The sequence below is a fragment of the Camelus bactrianus genome, chromosome 9 (assembly GCF_048773025.1).
Source record: "Camelus bactrianus isolate YW-2024 breed Bactrian camel chromosome 9, ASM4877302v1, whole genome shotgun sequence".
In the NCBI taxonomy this organism is placed as follows: domain Eukaryota; kingdom Metazoa; phylum Chordata; class Mammalia; order Artiodactyla; family Camelidae; genus Camelus; species Camelus bactrianus.
In genome coordinates, this window is record NC_133547.1 from 37,914,942 (window position 1) to 37,934,541 (window position 19,600).

General features: G+C 38.3%; 1 protein-coding gene across 1 annotated transcript; it reads left to right on the forward strand.

Annotated features, from left to right (window-relative positions):
* The first annotated feature begins 2,408 nt into the window (after positions 1-2,408).
* Positions 2,409-10,403, forward strand: PRMT6 (protein arginine methyltransferase 6). Its single transcript, XM_074370069.1, has 2 exons — positions 2,409-3,666; positions 5,845-10,403. The coding sequence occupies exon 1, from the start codon at positions 2,441-2,443 to the stop codon at positions 3,569-3,571; it is 1,131 nt and encodes a 376-aa protein (XP_074226170.1). The 5' UTR covers positions 2,409-2,440; the 3' UTR covers positions 3,572-3,666; positions 5,845-10,403.
* The last annotated feature ends 9,197 nt before the right edge of the window (positions 10,404-19,600 follow it).

Here is a 19,600-nt window from a genome sequence, read left to right on the forward strand (position 1 = left end):
AGCAATTTGTTTCCACATCAGTCTTCATTGACTGGCCAGGCTCTGTTCTAGTGCTGGGAACTACAATAGCCAGGAAACAGAAGTCCAAGTCTCCTGGAGTTTATATTTTACAGAAAATAAATAGACAAATAAATTATGTACATTCAGCTATGAAGGAAATAAATGACATCTTGGGTTAGAAAATAGTATTTAAAGTAGCCAGGGAAGGACTTTCTTAGGAGTAATATTTGAGACCTGACAGTTGAGGAGCCACTGAAGTAAAGTGCTAAGAAGAAAAACAATTTTCCAGGGCCTGTAAGAGCATAACTGAAGACCTAAGACAGGAAAAAGGTATCATTAAAGGTCAGTATACCTTGGGCCCAAAGAGGAGTTGGGAAGAGCAGTACAAGATGAGATGGGAAGTTACGTGAAGTTACTGGATTGTTCCAGTAACAGGAATAAGAAGTTACTGGAGAATGACACGGTCCAGTTTAGATTTTTAAAAGCTTATTTTTGTAGCTCTGTGAAAAATGGATTAGATAGGGGTATGATTTAGCAGCAGAGAGATCTCTTTGGAGACTGATTTCCACACAAGGAAAGACGGAAAATTGGACTAGGGTGGAGGCAGTGGAGGAGAAAAGAAGATGGACTCAGATATATTTTGGAGGTAGAACCAACAAAACTTATATTCAGAATTTCTTTAAAAGAGATCAAAGTAAGTGAAGTGAAAATTGGGTAGAGGAGTGAATGCATTTAAAAGGGAAGGGCAAAGATTTTGATGGCGGGAAGAATGGGAGCAATATACCCTGAGTAAGCCTAGAATTAATATATTAAAGTGGTCACACTTAAGACTCTGATCCCATGTCCCGCTCTGGACCGCTATTTTCTTAAAACTAGGCAGAGAGGAACTACTGTGAGGATTTTTATCTTTAAATGGTTGAACCCAGGGCACTGAAAAAAGATAGTTTACCCAACAAAAATAAATAAAGCAAGATTTAACTAAGATCATTTTAGTGAAACAGTTCTCATCCTGGCTGCACAAATTCCCTGGGTAGCTTTTATAACTATATGTGCAGGCTCCACTGGAGTGGTTCTGATTTAACTGGTTTGAGGTGGGACACAGGCATAGGTATTTTTTAAGTCTTCCACAGAGGATTCTAATGAGCAGCTAGAATTGAGGGTCCTGAGTTAGAAGTACAGCTGAGGATGTCAGGTCAATAAGCCTATTTTCATTAAATGACAGATTAATAGAGACAACGGGGTGAAGGAACTTTTCCCCCCAGATAAGGAATACAGGCCCATTGGTTAAACATAGTTTGAGATTACAAGAAAATAAGAGTCACCTTTCTTCATGTGATTATCTTTTTTCTTAAGCTGGGAGAAAATATTTTCTCACCTTACTTGAGAAGAACAGAAATACCCATATAGACATCACATGTATTTTTAAATGTATTTTATTTCTATCATGAACAACCAAGAGGGAAGAAATTAACAGCTGATAATTGACTGAAAGGAAAATGGAAGGGAAAGAGGGGAGTACCAATCTTGCCCAGACAAGGAGACACACAGGAAAAAATGAATTGCAGTGGAAAAGTGATCACGAGGGAAGAAAGATTCGGTTACTTCTGGGGGTGTGGGGGAGATTGGTTACCTGAATAACCTGGCAATGGGTTTAACTGTAATCACACAACTGTTGCTTTTCAACTGCTTCTTGGTCTGAACCTTTCCGAGATTTAACTCTTGAATGATCCACACAATTACCAGAGCAGGACTAAGAGCCAAGTAACCATTCTCCTGCAAGAGAGACCAAATTGTAATGTTTTAACTGCAATGAAATTCCTTGTTGCTGGTGGGTGAATGGTGCGGTAACTGAAGGCAAGAGCAGTTCTATAACTTGCCCTAATCATTCTATTAATTTGTGGTCTCACTGGAATCAGAACCAAGGCTTTATACAACGTTAGATTTTTACTTTGTTCCATTTACACTTCCCCTGCATTCTAATTCCACCCGAAAACGGGGAAGAAAAACACGTAGTGCAATTTCTAAATCTCCACGTCTGGAGAGCTTTAAGAGCCGCACCCGTTCAGGTGAGGCGGTAGTGTGTGAACGGTGCCGCCCAGAGAATTCGGTGTAATAAAGAAAACCTGGGAGTTGAGCAGACAATAGTTTTAAGTGGGCGTGTCCACTTCAGGAAGGGAATGAAAGCAGAGAGAGAACTGAGGATCTAAGGGAAGGAGGGGGAACGTAAAGAATCATAAAATGTAGGAGCCGAGGGTGGGAAAGGGATTCCGGGACTCCGAAGAAGCAAGTGGAGGAGTTCAGGACAGATCGGCGGCATCCGCCCGGCGTCCGCGCCCAAGTGGGAAGCCCGAGCGCGCACTACAAGTCCCAGAAGCCCCCGCTTCCTGGAGCCCGCGCCGTGTCGCGCAACGCCCGCCGGGAGCCGGCCCGAGCCGCCAAGATGTCGCAGCCCAAGAAAAGAAAGCATGAGTCGGGGGGCGGCGGCGGCGAAGGAGGGGAGGGAGCCGAAGAGGAAGATGGCGGAGAGCGGGAGGCGGCTGTGCCGCGACCCCGGAGGAGTAGGCGGGAGCGGGACCAGCTGTACTACCAGTGCTACTCGGACGTATCGGTCCACGAGGAGATGATTGCCGACCGCGTCCGCACGGACGCCTACCGCCTAGGCATCCTGCGAAACTGGGCAGCGCTGCGGGGCAAGACCGTACTGGACGTGGGCGCCGGCACCGGCATTCTCAGCATCTTCTGTGCCCAGGCCGGGGCCCGGCGCGTGTACGCGGTGGAGGCCAGCGACATCTGGCAGCAGGCCCGGGAGGTGGTGCGGCTCAATGGGCTGGAGGACCGGGTGCACATCCTGCCGGGGCCGGTGGAGACGGTGGAGTTGCCGGAGCAGGTGGATGCCATCGTGAGCGAGTGGATGGGCTACGGACTCCTGCACGAGTCTATGCTGAGCTCTGTGCTCCACGCGCGGACCAAGTGGCTGAAGGAGGGCGGTCTTCTCCTGCCGGCTTCCGCCGAGCTCTTCGTGGCGCCCATCAGCGACCAGATGCTGGAGTTGCGCCTGAGCTTCTGGAGCCAGATGAAGCAGCTCTACGGTGTGGACATGAGCTGCCTGGAGAGCTTCGCTACGCGCTGCCTCATGGGCCACTCAGAAATCGTGGTGCAAGGCCTGTCCGGCGAGGACGTGCTGGCCCGACCGCAGTGCTTTGCTCAGCTGGAGCTGGCCCGCGCGGGTCTGGAGCAGGAGCTGGAGGCCGGGGTGGGCGGGCGCTTCCGCTTCAGCAGCTACGGCTCGGCTCACATGCACGGTTTTGCCATCTGGTTCCAGGTGACCTTCCCCAGAGGGGACTCTGAGAAGCCCCTTGTGCTGTCCACCTCGCCTTTTCACCCGGTCACGCACTGGAAGCAGGCACTCCTCTACTTGAATGAGCCTGTGCAAGTGGAACAAGATACGGACATTTCCGGAGAGATCACGCTGCTGCCCTCCCAGGACAACCACCGTCACCTGCGCGTGCTGCTGCGCTACAAAGTGGGCGACCAGGAGGAAAAGACCAAAGACTTTGCCATGGAGGACTGAGCATGGCCTTTTCTCCCAGCTACCTCCCGAGTCGGCCAGACCTGCGCGGTAGAGGTGGAGGGGGGTCGGAGGAGAAAGGGAGATCTCACGAGCAAGTAGGGGGCCTTATCTTCCGTCTCCCTTTTCCCTCAGGGCACCTGGGGAGGGAGAGTAACTTCAGTCTCCCTTCCAGGAGAGTCTTCTGGCGGTATTTATTAAAAAGTGATTCCTCTCCCCCGCAACGATCGAAACAGCGTGTTTATTAATGGTCCCTTAAGCCTCTAAAGCACGTGGTACCAAGCACTTGTGTTTCCCTTTAGTTTCATGCAGGAAAGAAAAAAGGGAAGAAAATGTCAGCTTATGAAGGCTCCTTGCACATCCCTGACACCTCACACCCAAAGTCTGAAGCCAGGAAGAGGGTAAAGGGGTTTACAGTTAGATCCCATAAATTTCCAGTATGACTAATACCTCTCTAGAGCTCATTCTCTGAATTCTGTTCCTTCCCAGGCGCCTCTAGGCCACAGTACTTCTTCCTCATTGTTCTTTAAATAAATTTTACTACTGGTGACCTGAGGGAGGAGAATGAGCAGGAAGTTTAAATAACACTTGGTACTTCCTTAGGGTGCTGAAGTTGGTGAACACAGTACTCCATTAAGTGCGATAAACTTCCTGTGTAATGGTGCAGCATACCTAAGAAATCTAGAAGATAACATTAGGAGAAAAAGGCCTGAAAGACACGAAGTAGTATGGATTTTTTAATTCTTGTCTTTACTATTAAGATTTAATCAAGAGAACATTTCATGTATTTTCCACAATAAAATTTTTGTGTACTTCTTTAAAACAGGCTGGTAGAGATTTCTTCTGAGCCTGACCCAAGATCTTATTTAGCACCATGGGTGAATTATTTAAGCTCATAAATTAAGGAAAATATTTTCCCAGCTTGAAAATTAACCTCTCATTTAGAGGGATCATGTGATTTGGCCTACTTACATCAACTAAAATTTTTTTTTAGTATGTTTCTTTTTTTCTTTTTAGCTCAGCTAAATGTGAAAAAGTTGTGAATTTAGGAAAATAATTTGTAATGAAGTGTGAGTCATGTTATCAAATTAATTTTACCAATGTTTCCCTCCTTATCCCCGTGGCAAATAAAGCATTGGCATTCTCTCTGTTTTTACAGATGAAGTAAGAGTCTTGAGTACTGTTTGAATTATAATGGTTTCGCCTTTTTAATATTGTTAGTTCTTAAAAACAGTCCCTACAGAATATAGCTTCAGGGTAATTCACCTATTCTTAATGTATGGTTTCTTCATGCTAGTAGAAAATAGATGTGAAAAACTGGTCTTCTGAAGTACTCTAACATAGAAATGTTTATTATAACTGAGTTTTCTTCTTTATTTTGCTTATCAAAATACTTAAGTATTATGACTAATTTGCTAAAACTTGGTATCAGTACAATAAAATCTGCCATTATGAAGGGAAACATGTACAAAATCATCCACTTTACAAGATCCTTGAATAGTAAGTAATATATTTATAGTTGTCACCATGGTGATGTTAAGATTAGCCTATGTAAATAGTACAGTCATAGCAAACTAGGCCTGGTTTAAGCTAGAGGAATAAATTAGTTCCTTCTGTTAGGATCAACTGTATTTTAAGTTGAACATTTATTTAGTATTTTAGTATACAGTTTTGAGTAGATTTCTGGTGTTTAACTTCCTACAGTAATCCCATTGCTGTTTGAATACATGAAAGCCTTCTACCAAATTCCATTTTTTAAACATGTTTTATAAATATATGAATCTGTAGAGTTCCCACTACCAGTATAACCACACAAAGCACACCAGTTAAAACTGGGTAACTACAGAAGTAAAAGGTGAGTATGTCATAATTAGAATGAAAATTCTTATTTTTACTGTTTTCTCAAAAATAAGATGAATTATAAAAATATACCTAAAGCAGTTAGTCTAGAGCAACATGGCATAGTGGTTAAAAGCTTGGACTCAATCCAGACAGGTCACACTGGAACCTAGGCTGCATCACTCTTAAACTGTGGGCAAAATACTTAACCTCTGTTTTCTCTCCAGTGCTCTCATGCAAATGGGATAGTAATCCTACCTGCCTCATAGAAATGAGAGGATACAATAAGTTAATACATATAAGCACACAGTGCCTAGTGCGTTAAGATCTCGGTAACTCGTAGCTGTTCTAATATGCAGACCTGGAGCAGGTGGACACATTGAAAATGTGCTACAGGATAAATAGTCTACATTTTGATTTTTTTTTTCTTTTTACAGGTTTTGTTTGACAGTATCAGCATGGCTGTATATGACGAGCAATATGTGACACTGGACACCACGTGACCCAAAGGAAGCTCAAGCCCTTTGAAGTGAGGACACTTCCAGAAGGATGAGATTGTGAGACGCATCCAACATCCCAGCACTATCCGAGCTCTGTGTGAACTGGTATTGATTGTTCAGGGCCACTTGGGCCTCAGGAAGGAACTGCCAACCATAAGGAGAGAAAAACTTAGTGAAGTTCTGTCTGCTTTCTCCCAACAGCCTACATTTATTTAGCACTGAAACTTTCCAAGTATTTCTGTTAACTCACTGGACAAGTGGACATTTTATTGAGTATACAATAGTCATTGTGATAAGCACTTAGGTTACAAACCATTAAAACATAGTTTCTGCCTCCAAATAGGTATATTCACATGATAAACCAGAAAGTAAAATAAATTAAAAATAATGGGCAAAAGACTGGGGTGGTGTAGGTGTTAGGGAGGGCAGGTAATTATCTTTACATACTAGGAAAAAGAGTTACACAGATTTGTGAAGGATTTGCTTAAGGTTACATAGCTAATTCTTGACAACTGAACACGTCTTTCATTTCCTAACCTCAGATAACCCCTTAGTTTTAAGAAGTCTCATTGGAGATCTGTCTCATAGGCCTCCAAGAGCTACCTTCAGTATACAGGATCAGTAGGTTGACAAATACTAGCCACTCATCAGTATCCCTGTTCCCATTTCCCTAACATAGCTCATCAAATGTGGCAGTTTCCCAGGAAACTGAATCCTCAACACAGTAGCAAAGGTAGACAAACTGCCATTCTCCTTGGTACTTGGTGCCGAAGAGCACACATCCAAACAAGTGGTCATTCATTTAATGATTTAATAAACACCGGCTATATAACAATTAAGTTCTATGATACATAAGCAAATCCTACTCAGAAAACTGGGTTCAGCAGAGGAACAGAATTACCTACATCAGTAATCTGCATTTATTGTTTAGCCTGGAACAATTTCATTCCAATGAAATTTTACCTCTCCTGAAGCAAGGATGAGAAGCCAGCCCTCTTAGGAACTTCATTCTCAAAATTTCACCCAAGTGCAAAAATACACCTTATCACAGATTATGAGCTCCTCAGAGAAAAATCTCTCTGTGGTGTTAACTCCCCAAATAAATGTGTCGTCGATATAACTGGTTTCTTTCAGCTAACAGACACAGTGCAGTGGGTAGAGGGCCCTCTCATACTGGCTGCTAGAAAGCTGGGCCAACTTTATGACTCACTTGTGCTTTACTTAGTTTTTTTTAGCTTTATATCTGCCTTCATTTCCATAACCCAACTTTTTTCTTGATTTATCCCTCTCATAATATTAATTTTTTTTCCAGAATTTATGTATCTTCTCTTCTAATACTTTTTTGGCATTAAAATACTTTCTGGAATGCCTGCAGGATTTCTGAGGGTGAGGAAGTTAGAGAAGAGGCCAGAGGAAAAAAATTTACTATGGAATGTGGTATTGGGCATTGTTAATGTGGGTGGATAGCTGACTGGATCTTATCCTTTAGCCAACCTGCAGCATTTTACACTTTGTAGAATCAAGATTTCTGAATTGTAGCAAACAGACATGTAGACAATCTTGAGGAAACCTCGAATGTTCTCCAACTCTTTGTAAGCCTAGAACAAGCCCTAACTGCACCTTAACTACAACAGTAGGATTGTAGATTACCAAACCTCTTCCAAACCTGTGTCAGGATAGTCTAAAGTGATGATAAGGAGCAAGATGACATAATGAGACTATTTCTCAAAATATCATACATGCTTGTAGGAAAAGACATTTGAAACAAAGAATCTGGGCCTAACTAAACACAAAGAGAATTTTAATAAAAACTGAGGCATCAACAGCACTGGAATTGTGCTCCTTGGGGAGCTTTGATAATTAAATTCATCGCTGATAATAATAACTTTGGGGAAAGGCTTGTGAAGATTTCAGTTGGATAGATTTTTAGCTCCAAAAAACAATCACTTATAACAGAAATTTAGAATATAGAGAGCTGTGGGGGTGGGATGAGGGGGAGTTCCTCTTTCTCTGGGCTGTCCCCTGCAAGAAAAGGAAGGACAGAAAAAGGAAAGCGGGATGGAAAGAAGTCCTCCCCACACATTTTTAAATGCTCTACAGGTATTCCTACAATCATATGAGATACGTATTTGTAAAAATCCTTCACATTCTGCAATACTGTGCACTAAAAAATAACAAACTTAAGGACAAATTAGGTTGGGTGGACCATCAAAACCTATGCAGCTTTGTAACTAGGAGCACTAGGAACACTAATTCTAATAAAAATAGTAGCAGTTAAAAAAGATGTTACTCCTAGTAAATAAACACTGCAGTAAATAAGACAGCTTGACGGGAGAGCATGAGGAAAAGTTACAGAGACAAAGCAAAATGCACAAAGATGGGGAGAAGCCTTAATACCATTTCCAGGACATAGAGCATATGGCTGAACAGAGCCAAGAGGGTATGAATGCAGAGTGTGATACACTCCTCTTTGGCTAGCTGCATTTAACTTGTGTCAGTGTACACTAGTGTTTGGCGCTTGCTACCTGGTGGTGGTAAATATTAATGATGGGAATGATCACATATGAATCAGTCAACTTTCACATTATGATTTGAAATTGTTCCTCTGTTTACCAATATCATTTGTTTATTTTGCAGAAACATGCATGTAGCACAACATTCTGTCCTTTGTTCAACTTCCAGAAATTAAAGTAACTCAAAATTCTGTTGGGTTTACAGATCTTCCCAGTGCAATCTTTCTTAAAGGAAAATGGAATAGATTCAGAAGCTTACAGATGGCTATAACCATCTTTGAACATCAGTCTATTTATTATTTTGGTCACCAGGAAGATCAACAGGAAGGGAGAACAGAAATTCTGGGCTGTGTACAGTGGAAGGAAAATAGTTGAATATTCAGGAGGTGGTTAGAAGGTAGATAGACAGTGGGATTGAGGATTATAGGTATTTTTGCAGAGCTGAAGTTCAGCATAAAAAACATCATGGGGTTAAAGAGACCTGAAGTTAGTGAGAGAAGCACATAAATAAAGAGTAGGATCCCCATGCATACAGTTTGCCTACTTTGTAATATCCTTAGGGTAAGCTTTTCCGAAGTCATGGGCTCAGAACATAACTAAGATTATTTTGAACAATTACAAATTATTGCTTATTTTGATACTTGTCCTTAATCTCACTTTTCAGCTTAGTTTCTAAATCTATTCAAGGACTCTTCAATGTTAAGACCTTCTAATCCTCTCAAATTTATAAACAAAACCTTCCAACCACCATTATTTCTGGTGATATGCAGTTTAATAATGGGTGGTATGGAGTTGGATGACATTAGGCATTAAAAAAAAAAAACACTTGCAGCTTTAATCTTGGTAAAACTATTATATTTAAGATCAAAGTGTAGAATTTTAAATTGTATATGATGTTATTGAAAGGATTAAGATCCCCAAATGGTTAAAAAATTCATTTTATGCATTCATTGGAGTCAGACTTTTACCAGGAATTTCTATAAAAATAACAAACTCCTTATTTTAATGTGAACTTCTCACTCTACCATTATTTATCATTTGGTGAATTATAAAAATAGGAAATATTTAAATGGTTAAGTATGTACAGTAAAAGAATTAAAAAGAGAGGATTTGGAAAATCCACAGATTAAATACACAATCCCTGAATAACTGAGAATTTACTCTAGTCAGAATATTTAGGAGAAAACAGAGAGGGAATGACAGCAATTACAACAAGGGGATTTTAATATGAAATGAAATTAGGAACTACCAGGAAGTGTAAAGTTTGTAATAAACAGACTTCAGCATCAGCTAGCTCTGCTTGAACCCCAACCAGGGGAATTTTAGAGAGCCCAGACATTATTATAAAGTAAAGTTGCATGTAAATTAACTCCATGATATTGGGTCCTAGAGAAATGGGCTTCAGGATGATGCTCTGTAGAGATAGGAGATAGAACTGTTGAGTTATTAGCAATCAGACAAGTTCCTTAAAAGTAAAGCTAAACCAATAAAGGATGTGGTCATTGTACCATCCGCACAAATAGTGATGTTATTTGAGATTAAAATGATATGTTATTCAGTGCTAAAATATGTGATATGGTTGTTAGGGAGATATCATTTTTCATTTTTTGATTCACTGTCTGATTAATTTTATACCAGATGAGGCTCCGTAGCGCAATGGATAGCGCACTGGACTTCTATTTTATACCAGATGATACTGCATTCATGGAGACATGTAGTGAAAACAGCATATGCTGAAACTTTATGCCAAATGATATTCTAATGCACCAGCTACTACTTCTCAGCATGTAGAATGTTTTTATGCAATAATGACATATTAATCATACTGAGCAAAGTCCCATTAAAATCAATGACATATTAACTTTGTTTACTTCACATGAATCATACATAATAAAATAATGTTATGTAAAGAGTGACTTTCATCCTAAGGAAAACTCTGTATCATAAATTTTCATGTAAAATAAACTCCTTTTGTCAGACGTGCCACAGCATACATATATAGTCATGGTACTTACATAAAGCATCTTTATTAATTTTTAAATCATTATTGAGTTCCTAACATGTGCTAGATGCACTTCAAGTACATTATTTTACTTACTCCTTGAAATAGCTCTGTGAAGTAGTTCAAATATCAATCCCATCTTACAGATGAGAAAACAAAGGCATGGAGGGGTGAATTGCCCAAGGCAACAGGGAGAGTCAGTGCTTGAGATTCATCACCTAAAGTCTGAGCATCTGAACTACCACACGGTATATCCTATCCGTGATGCCTGAGCTCTCAAGGAGCTGAGACATCTTAAACCAGGATCTCCAAAAGCCAACTTTGAGACAAGGATGCAAGGAAAAGTGTTTATCAGGAAGTGTTCCCAGAAAATGCTAGAAGGACAGCTGGGAAGCAGGACTAGGAAGGGAAGGAGATCTGGTTAGAATGTGATATTAAGTCAAGTCCCAAGGAAAAGAACTTTGGCTCAATCCTGTAGAGATGCCCTGGAGACAGCATAGATCACACATGTCACCAATTAGGGAGCAATGGAGCTGAAACATTCATACGTTCTCACCCATCAGACATTGGCTAATGACTGCCCCTAGGGAGATATAAATTCCTAGAGACTTCCCAGCTCTCATGTAGGTGGGCAGAACAGTGTCCATAGCCTAAGGGCAGTCCTCCAGTGAAGGGTCACTGGTGTGGAAGGTTAAGAAAGAAAGTTGAGGGAGCAGATAATTTAAAAATGGTAAAGGATGCAAAGGGACAAAAGGGGAGTAAGGAGCAGAAATAGAGCACTGATAGGCTATTGCTACTGTCCTAAATACCCTTTCTAAGATTTCTTTACATCTAAATAGTTACATAGTTACAGACATTTATTCTGTTTATGTCCCTCTTTATCATTAGATGTTTTAAAGCTGCATAAATAAAATACAAATATAAAATATTTAGAAGGAAAGTTGATTTCCTATTCCCCACAGTTTAGAATGTATCTTTCTACTGCATAGAAAATATTGTGTATACACACACACACACACACATATACATATATATATATATTTTTTACAAATATATAGACATATTATTCTGGAAATTATTTTGGAGGTCAAAATATATATCCTAAATATTCCTTGAAGTCAATACATGTATATATAACTCTTTAAGAATATGAAAATATATGGATACATAATCCATAATTCATTCAACCAATTTTCTGTTGATAAACAACTGTTTGCAATTCTTTTCTACTACAAATTATATTTACCCTTTTCTTCTTTCTGTTCTCTTCCTAAGTGATCTCATCCAGTCCCATTACTTTAAATAGTGTACCACCTATATGCTGATGACTCCCCAATTTATAATGTCATCCTTGACATCTCTACTGAGTTTCAGACTCTGTATAAATGACTGCTCAATTGTCAGCTTCACTTGCACATAATAGGCATCTTACACATAACATATACACATAATTATATACATAATTTTACCATATGTGTATATATCTCTAGACAGAATATTCTTGGGTTTTGCTTGTTTTTTTTTTAACAAAACCAGTATATATTTATCAGATATATTTTTTAAATAGCTAGCCAGAACCTCTCACTACCCTCTACCCAACTTCATCTTTAGCCAAGAGTTGATCTGCTCCTTGAAGGCATGACAACAGCACAGACTGTTACATCAGATCATGATCACTGGTGGGTGTTTACTGAAATACTCGTTATGTGAGGGTACTGTTTTTGGTTCTGGTATGCAAAGAAGTGTAGAACAGGGTCCCTGGGCTTCAAGAGATGAGTCTGAAGTCCAGAGAGCAAGCACCTCAACTTCTAAAAGACAACGAGTATCAGAATCAGCATACTCTCAATGACAAGTGAATCACACAGACAAGGGCTATTATCAGAGTCTGGTCACTGCACGAGGGGAGAATCAGAGCTTCTCACCGAAAATGGAGGGACGGAACTGGATCTTGCTGATTCACAATCTTGTCAAGATCCTACCCTAGGGACCCTCCTCCCGGAACATTTTTTCTTAGACTTCATGTTTCACTCTCTCTGTCTCTCAGTTCTGTGCTCACAAGTCACCCCAGAGTAGCTTCCCCTGACTACCATGATGAAGACAGTCCTCTTCCTTACCACAGATACCATTTCCTCCTTATTATCTCAAATTGAGTTGTTTGCTTGTTTATTGGCTTTCTCACAATGAAAGATTTATGAGAGCTGCAGTCTTGTCTCTCTTGTTCACCATTGTCTACCCATTGCTTAAAACATTATCTGGCACAAAGTAGGCATTCAGTACATGTTTGGTGGGTAAATGGTCCTTGTAAACCAAATGAAACTTACATAGGACAGAGTAGCCATTCTAGGCAAGGACAATCGCTTGAGAGACAAGTGCTCCTTCGAGAGTTCTTTTCAATCACGATCTATAAATGGCTTTCTCCTCTCTAAAGGGAAATTTTAGTAACACCTGGGATACTGATAGTATCACTGATGGACAGTACAAATAATTGTGCTTGCCACTATTGTAACAATTCCCAGTCAGTTTATAGCCAGTGAGCCTTCTCCTGGCTCTGCCCATTTTCCCTCAGGACACAGAATAAAGCTTGTCAAAGAGGATTTGGTTGGATCTCTGGAAATAAAATTTTGCAAGGCATCAGACAAAAGTGTTGATAGGACTTTCAAAACAACTGGCTTCCTTTTCAGGGTTTCCATGAACAAAAGAGAAATACTAAAAATTATGACAAAGAATGTAGATAAAATCAAGGTCTACTTTGTCAAAGGTGACGAAAAGAATTTTTTTTTTCAAAGTTCTATTTTGACAACCAGTTTAATTCGATTTCTTCCCAACTACTGTTTGACAAGTATCTGGCAGTCTTCTCTTCCCCACCAGGCCTGAGTGGACAAGATCCTACAAAACTGCCAAAAGGCCACTGAAGGAATTGCAAACCTGCGTGCTCTTCATTCCTTGTCATCATCAGCACTGCCCAGTCTATGCCCTGAGGTCATCCCTGGTCTACCCTGAATTTCTTCCTTTGAGGAAGGAAGCAGACAGCATCTTCTCAATTAGTGCTCTGAGTAGTTAGAGCCTATCAAAGACATGCTTTATGACACACTACAGTTTAAGAGGCAGCCACCACAGAGTGTGGCTACATACCAGTAAATTTTGACAGAATTTTACTAAAAACTATTTTGAAATACCATCCATCTATTTTAATAGCATTATTTTCATTAAGAAAGCAATGCATCCTGATTACAGCAAATCCCAAACTACAGAAACATGAGAAAAAATAATATATCATCTATAGTCACACCCCCTACAATATTTCCTATTTCAACTTTTATGTGTGCCTGTTTTTAAGAACTTTATAAAAACGGCATCACACCATCTTCTACAACTCTTACACTTCACTTGTCACACCACCATGTTGCATCTTCCAAACAGCACTCAGTACCACCTGAAATTATCTTACTCATTTCTTTACTTTACTTTCTATATTAACTTTCTCCAAATAAAATCTGCATTTTACAGAGAGCAAAATGCTCTTCTCTCTTATGCACTCAAGAAATTAATTAATAGATAAATGTCAAATTAATATCTTCATAAATATCGCCTTATGCTCTGCTATTTTCATATCTTTAGGGTAGATTTCCCTAAGTATTTTGCTTATTTTCAATTATAACAAATTCCAGTAGACTGCTTTCTGAAAGGTTGTCATACTACATATTCAACACCAAAAATACCTTAGAAAGTCTGTTTCTCAATACCCTCACTCGCCTAGATTTCAGTAATCTTGTTTTTTAAATCTTATGGGTAAAAAAATGCTAGCTTCTAATGTTGAACTTCATTACCCTAACTCTTAGTACATGAGTATCCTTCCTTATATTCACTGGTCCTTTGCATTTCATTTTCTGTGAACTTGTTGTTTATTTTGCCCATTTTTCTATTGAATTTTACGGTTATTGGGCGGCCCTTTGTTAATGAGGAGTACTCTTTCATATGTGTTATAATTCATCCATTTATTTTACTTTATTAATTTTGGGTCACTCAGAACTTTTCCATTTTAATGAACCCAAATCTAGTAATTTTGTTTGTAATTGCTTCTGAGTTTCTTTTCTGACTAAGAAGGCTCTTCCTAATTGAACATTGGGAAAATACTCTCAAATTATCTTTGATCTTCATCATTTAATTTTTAAATTTAAATATTTAATTCCTGTTTTATTTGTGTTTATTTTGCTTTTTACAATTTGAGGCAAGAATTCTTTTGTTTTCAATGTAAAAGCATAGAATCCACTTAATTAATGCTACCAGATTTCACTTTTAGCATGTTGGACCAATGTTTTTCATAAAATATCTCAGCATTTCACAAATATGAAAAGTATAAGTTTAATGATAGATAAGTTAGGAGAAAGAGGGAAAGTTACATAAAAGAAAATACATGGAGAACAGTAGTAGATAGAATTTTAGAAAAAAAGAGAAAAGAAAGTTTGGAAACTCAAAAAATGTCTATTGTAAACTGACTATACTTCAATTAAAAAATATGATAGAAACTTCAGATGAATTTTTTTAATGTCCAGAAGATAAATATAGATGAGACAAAATGCCTGAGAAAGAAAATATTCTAACATGACCAGTATTATAAATAAAATGTATCATTATTAATAATTTTTATTCAAAAAAGTATTGTTTTATATTATTTTCCTGCCTAAGCTAACTCTGATGCAGTCTTTTTAGTGATGGATTACTGTTTCTAAGATAGTCTGACATACCGTATCCTCTAAAATTCAAGGCTTGGTTATTTTCTTAAGACTTGTATTTGTTATTATTTATTATCAATATTGATAAATATTTATTTTAAGATTTATACTTTTTAATATTTTAAATTTTATTTTTAATTTAAATATTATTTTAAAATTTACAAATACTGTTCTTAACCTCCATATAAGTTTACAAATTTTTTAAAGTTTCAAGATAGGCCTGGAAAAATAAAAATACTAGATAATTGATCCAAATAATATGCAGTATTAATTTCCAGGAACAGAATTTTAAAATAAAGATGAATTCATGTTTACATGGTCTGGGTAAATTTATCCTATGGACCTTATTTCTGTGCATATAAAGGTTTCCTTCAATGAGATTATAATCAAGGATAAAATTTTCCCCAAAAAATGGGACAAGTATTTTATAAATACTGAATCATTTGGGTTATATTTCCAATGCCATTTTTAAAAACTATACAGAAAAATCACTTTTTTATGATATCAGTTTTCTCTATATTTGGCTGGAATATTTTTGTCACTACAAGGAAGCATCCATGAGCAAATTTCTCCTAATGTGAAAGATTCTTTCTAGGATTAAATTTAGTCATCAAAGAATTTATCCTTTGTAGTCCATTCTGCATTTAACTAATTTGCCTTGTTAGTCAAATATGCGCGCGCACACACACACACACACACACACACACACACACACACAGACAGGCCAGGTGGAGGAGACAACACTGGCAGATACTGGTTAAACAGTGGTTGATACTTTTTAGAAATGCTTGAAGCAGACCTACAAGGCAGCATCTACTGGGTGAATGCGTTTCAATTCCTGAGAAACATGGTGGTATCATCCCAGGAAACATCATGCAATTCCTGGCTCCTTTGTTTTGCTCATGCTGCCATCCTTGCCTGTCCAGAATGCCTGTCTTCTCCCCTTCCCTTTGCATGTCTGACGTTTCAGATCTTGCTTAAATGCCACCTCCCATACTATTTTCTCTTCGTCCCTGATGGAAGGAATCTCTTTACAGTTTCACATTATACTTTACCCACATTACTCTTTGGAGGCCCTTAACCTGTGTCTACTTCAGTGTAGCTCTGTTGTCCTTTAAGGGCAGGGAACTTTTCTTACTCATCTTTACATGCTGCAACCTGGCTAGCATATAATATTTGATTGTTTTTATTCTGTATCCTTCTCTGTTTCTTCCTGTTCTGCATGAGAGAAGAGTGTTTTTGTACTTTAGGGCAGAGTTTCTGGCTTAACTGATTTTGCGAAAGGCCTTAGATGACTTTGGAATCCCATATGTCAGAAAATTCTGTTACTAAAAGGAAATCAAAATACTGTATCCCAAACAGAAGACGATATGGTTTTAATTGAACAATAACTTTGGGACTAAGTTCAGTCCAACAAAATAATAAAATATCTATTTGCAAAATAAAATTAAACATAATATTGTTCCTCAAAAAAATCTTAACCAATTTACAACAAGTTTTATTGGGCATAAATTCACCCAAAACTCAATGCATATGCCAAGTCCTGCTATAATGTGTTAAAATTGCTTCAGTATGTTTGTGGTCCATCCATATCTAAACTATCCATATGAAATGTGGCATTAGCATAAAGTCTAACTATTTCCAGAAACCTTAAAATAAGAAGTGTATTTAAACATTTGTCTCACAATATATTAACTGTAAGTCACTTAATCTCAGGAAAAATAGGCAATATTTTAACTATATCTTGACAAAGATGCATTAAATCTATTTTTTTTAATGTTTTATTGCTTGCAAGTTTCAGCCTGATGTGATTTTAAAATAGCCAAGTTATAAACCCCTGAAAATTGGAGTTTATAATGGAAATACTGACAGACTCTTAACTTTTAGGATGAACATGCTGCTGTAATGACATTTGCCGTTGCCGCCTCAGTCAGCGTAGCGCCATGACTGGGGTGCTAGATGTGGTATTTCAAATATGAAATTGGTTGAATACGTGCTGAAATACTTTGCTGTTTCTAAAATTTTAGAAAACTCATTTCTTGTTTTGGAAACTCCTTTTATCTGAAAAGTTACTATAGCAAACTAGATGGAGGGCTATTTTTCTATTTTCTGCAATATCTCCTGGGTTATCTCATCTTCTTCTGTGGCTGATTTCCACAAAGCTTTCCTGTCTCAGTCTGTTGCACCTCCATCCACCAGTTACATAGTCAAGCCAGAAAATGAGAGGTCAACCTTAGCTCATATTGCAACTTTCCCACATCTGATTGGTTGCAAATACTGAGTGTTTTACTGCCAAAATATATTTTGAAACCATTTATTTTTTTTTATCATCACTGCCATCACCTTAACCCATGCTACTAAAACCTCCTGCCAAACCAGTCACAATAGCCTCCTAACTTGCATTTCAGAATAATCAATAGTTGGTAAAGGAAAGTTCTTAATATTTATAGAATTCCAGCAAATAAAGCAGTAGAAATGATAGAATTAGAAAATCATCAAATTTCCAAAAAAGAAAAGAAATAATGCATACTTGGAAGTTGCAAAGAGAGTAGTTCTGTTCTCACTACACACAACAAAAAGCTAACTCTATGAGGTGATGAATGTGTTAACTAACCTGTTGTGGTTAACCTTACTTCAGCATATATATGTATATCAAGTCATCAGGCTGTATAGTTTAAACTTACACAATGTTGTATGTCTGCTATATCTTAGCAAACCAGAAAAAATCCTAGCTCTGTAATTCAAATGACCTTGAGATAAAGTAGGAATATATCAGAAAAAGAAAAAAAGAAAATCAGAGGGTGGGTATAGTTCAATGGTGGAGTGCATGCTTAGCAGGCACGAGGTCTGAGTTCAATCCCCAATACCTCCATTAAAGAAAAAAAAAATTGAAAAAAAAATTTTAAAGAAAAAGAAAACCACCATTTTGCAACCCATAATGAAATAATAGATCTCTGCAATGATTACCCATAGGTGTTAAAATCAGGATGTGAGTGGGTAATGGAGAATTTTATAATGAAGGAATCAGGCTGACTTGCTCAGACTCTATCAGCTGTACTCATCACCAAAAGTGGGAAAACCAGGTACTGTGTGTTGTAAAACATGATGAATGCAACAGGAAGCATACTTGCCTAAAATACTGAACCTGAATCGAATCAGGCCTCTAGATTTACGGGAGATAAAAGGAATGGAGGAATAGGTTAACACTATGAAGAAGCAATCAGCCAAATCCAGGATATAGACACCTACGGAAAAACAGTGGCCTAATTTCTCCAACAAATCAATGTCATATGAGAGGCAGTGATGACGAGGTGGGGTAGGAGGTTGTTATGGACTAGAAGAGCCTTAAATGCCGTAACAACTGAATGTAATGTGAGTACCTAATAGGATCTGATGCAAACAACCCATCTGTAAAAATAATATTTGAGGCAGTGGGGAAATTCAAATGTGACTTGTATCAAAAATATTAAGAAATTATTGTTAACTCTTTAGGTATGAAAATGGCATTGAGATTATTTTTTGAAATGTTCCTGTCAGAGAAACGTAATGAAGTATTTGTGGGTGAGATGACATGATATATGGGTTTTGCATTAAAATACTCCAGGAAAATAAAAGGAAAGGTGAAAGAAGGAAGATCAACGTATACTGACAGGTGCTTTAGCAGGATGATGAGTATATGGGATTCATTGTACTATTTTCTTTATTTTGTGTATATTTAAAATTTTCCCTGAAAAATCATCTTTAGAAGATCACTTAGGTTCCATAGAAAAGAAAGATAATGACTTAGCAAATGTAGGCGTAGTGAAATATACAGATTTGAGATATATATTTAAATTAATAGGAACTATCAATAAATTGGAGGAAGAGGTAAAGGAAAAAAGAGAAAGCACTGGTAATTCCTTGGTTTTTGGTTTGAGCAACTAGGTGAACAATAGTGTCATTTACTGAATTAGTTTAGACTTCAGAGGCACATTTTGGGGGATAGATTAAAAACCCAATTTAATTTCAGACATTAAGACCTGTATTAGTTTTCTTTGGATGCTGGAAAATAATCACCACATGCTTCATGTCCAAAAGCAAAACAAAAGCAATGTCTTACAGTTCTGAAGGTCCGAAGTTCAAAATCAGTCTCAGTAAGCCAAAGTCAAAGTGTCAACAGGGCTGGTTACCTCTGGAGGCTCCAAGGAGCAATCTGTTTCCCTTCCTTCTCCAGCTTCTAGAGGCTGTCCTCATTCCTTGGCTTCCTATTTTCTTCCTCTGCCCCCATGGTCACATCACTTCCCTGGCTTTGACCTTTTCATCTCTCTTAAAAGGACCCTTTGATTACACTGGGCCTACCAGGAAAATAATCCAGGATAAGCTCCCCATCTCAAGATCCTTAATTTAGTCTTACCTGCAATGTCTCTTCTGCCAAGTAAGATAACATATTCACAGTTCTGAGGATG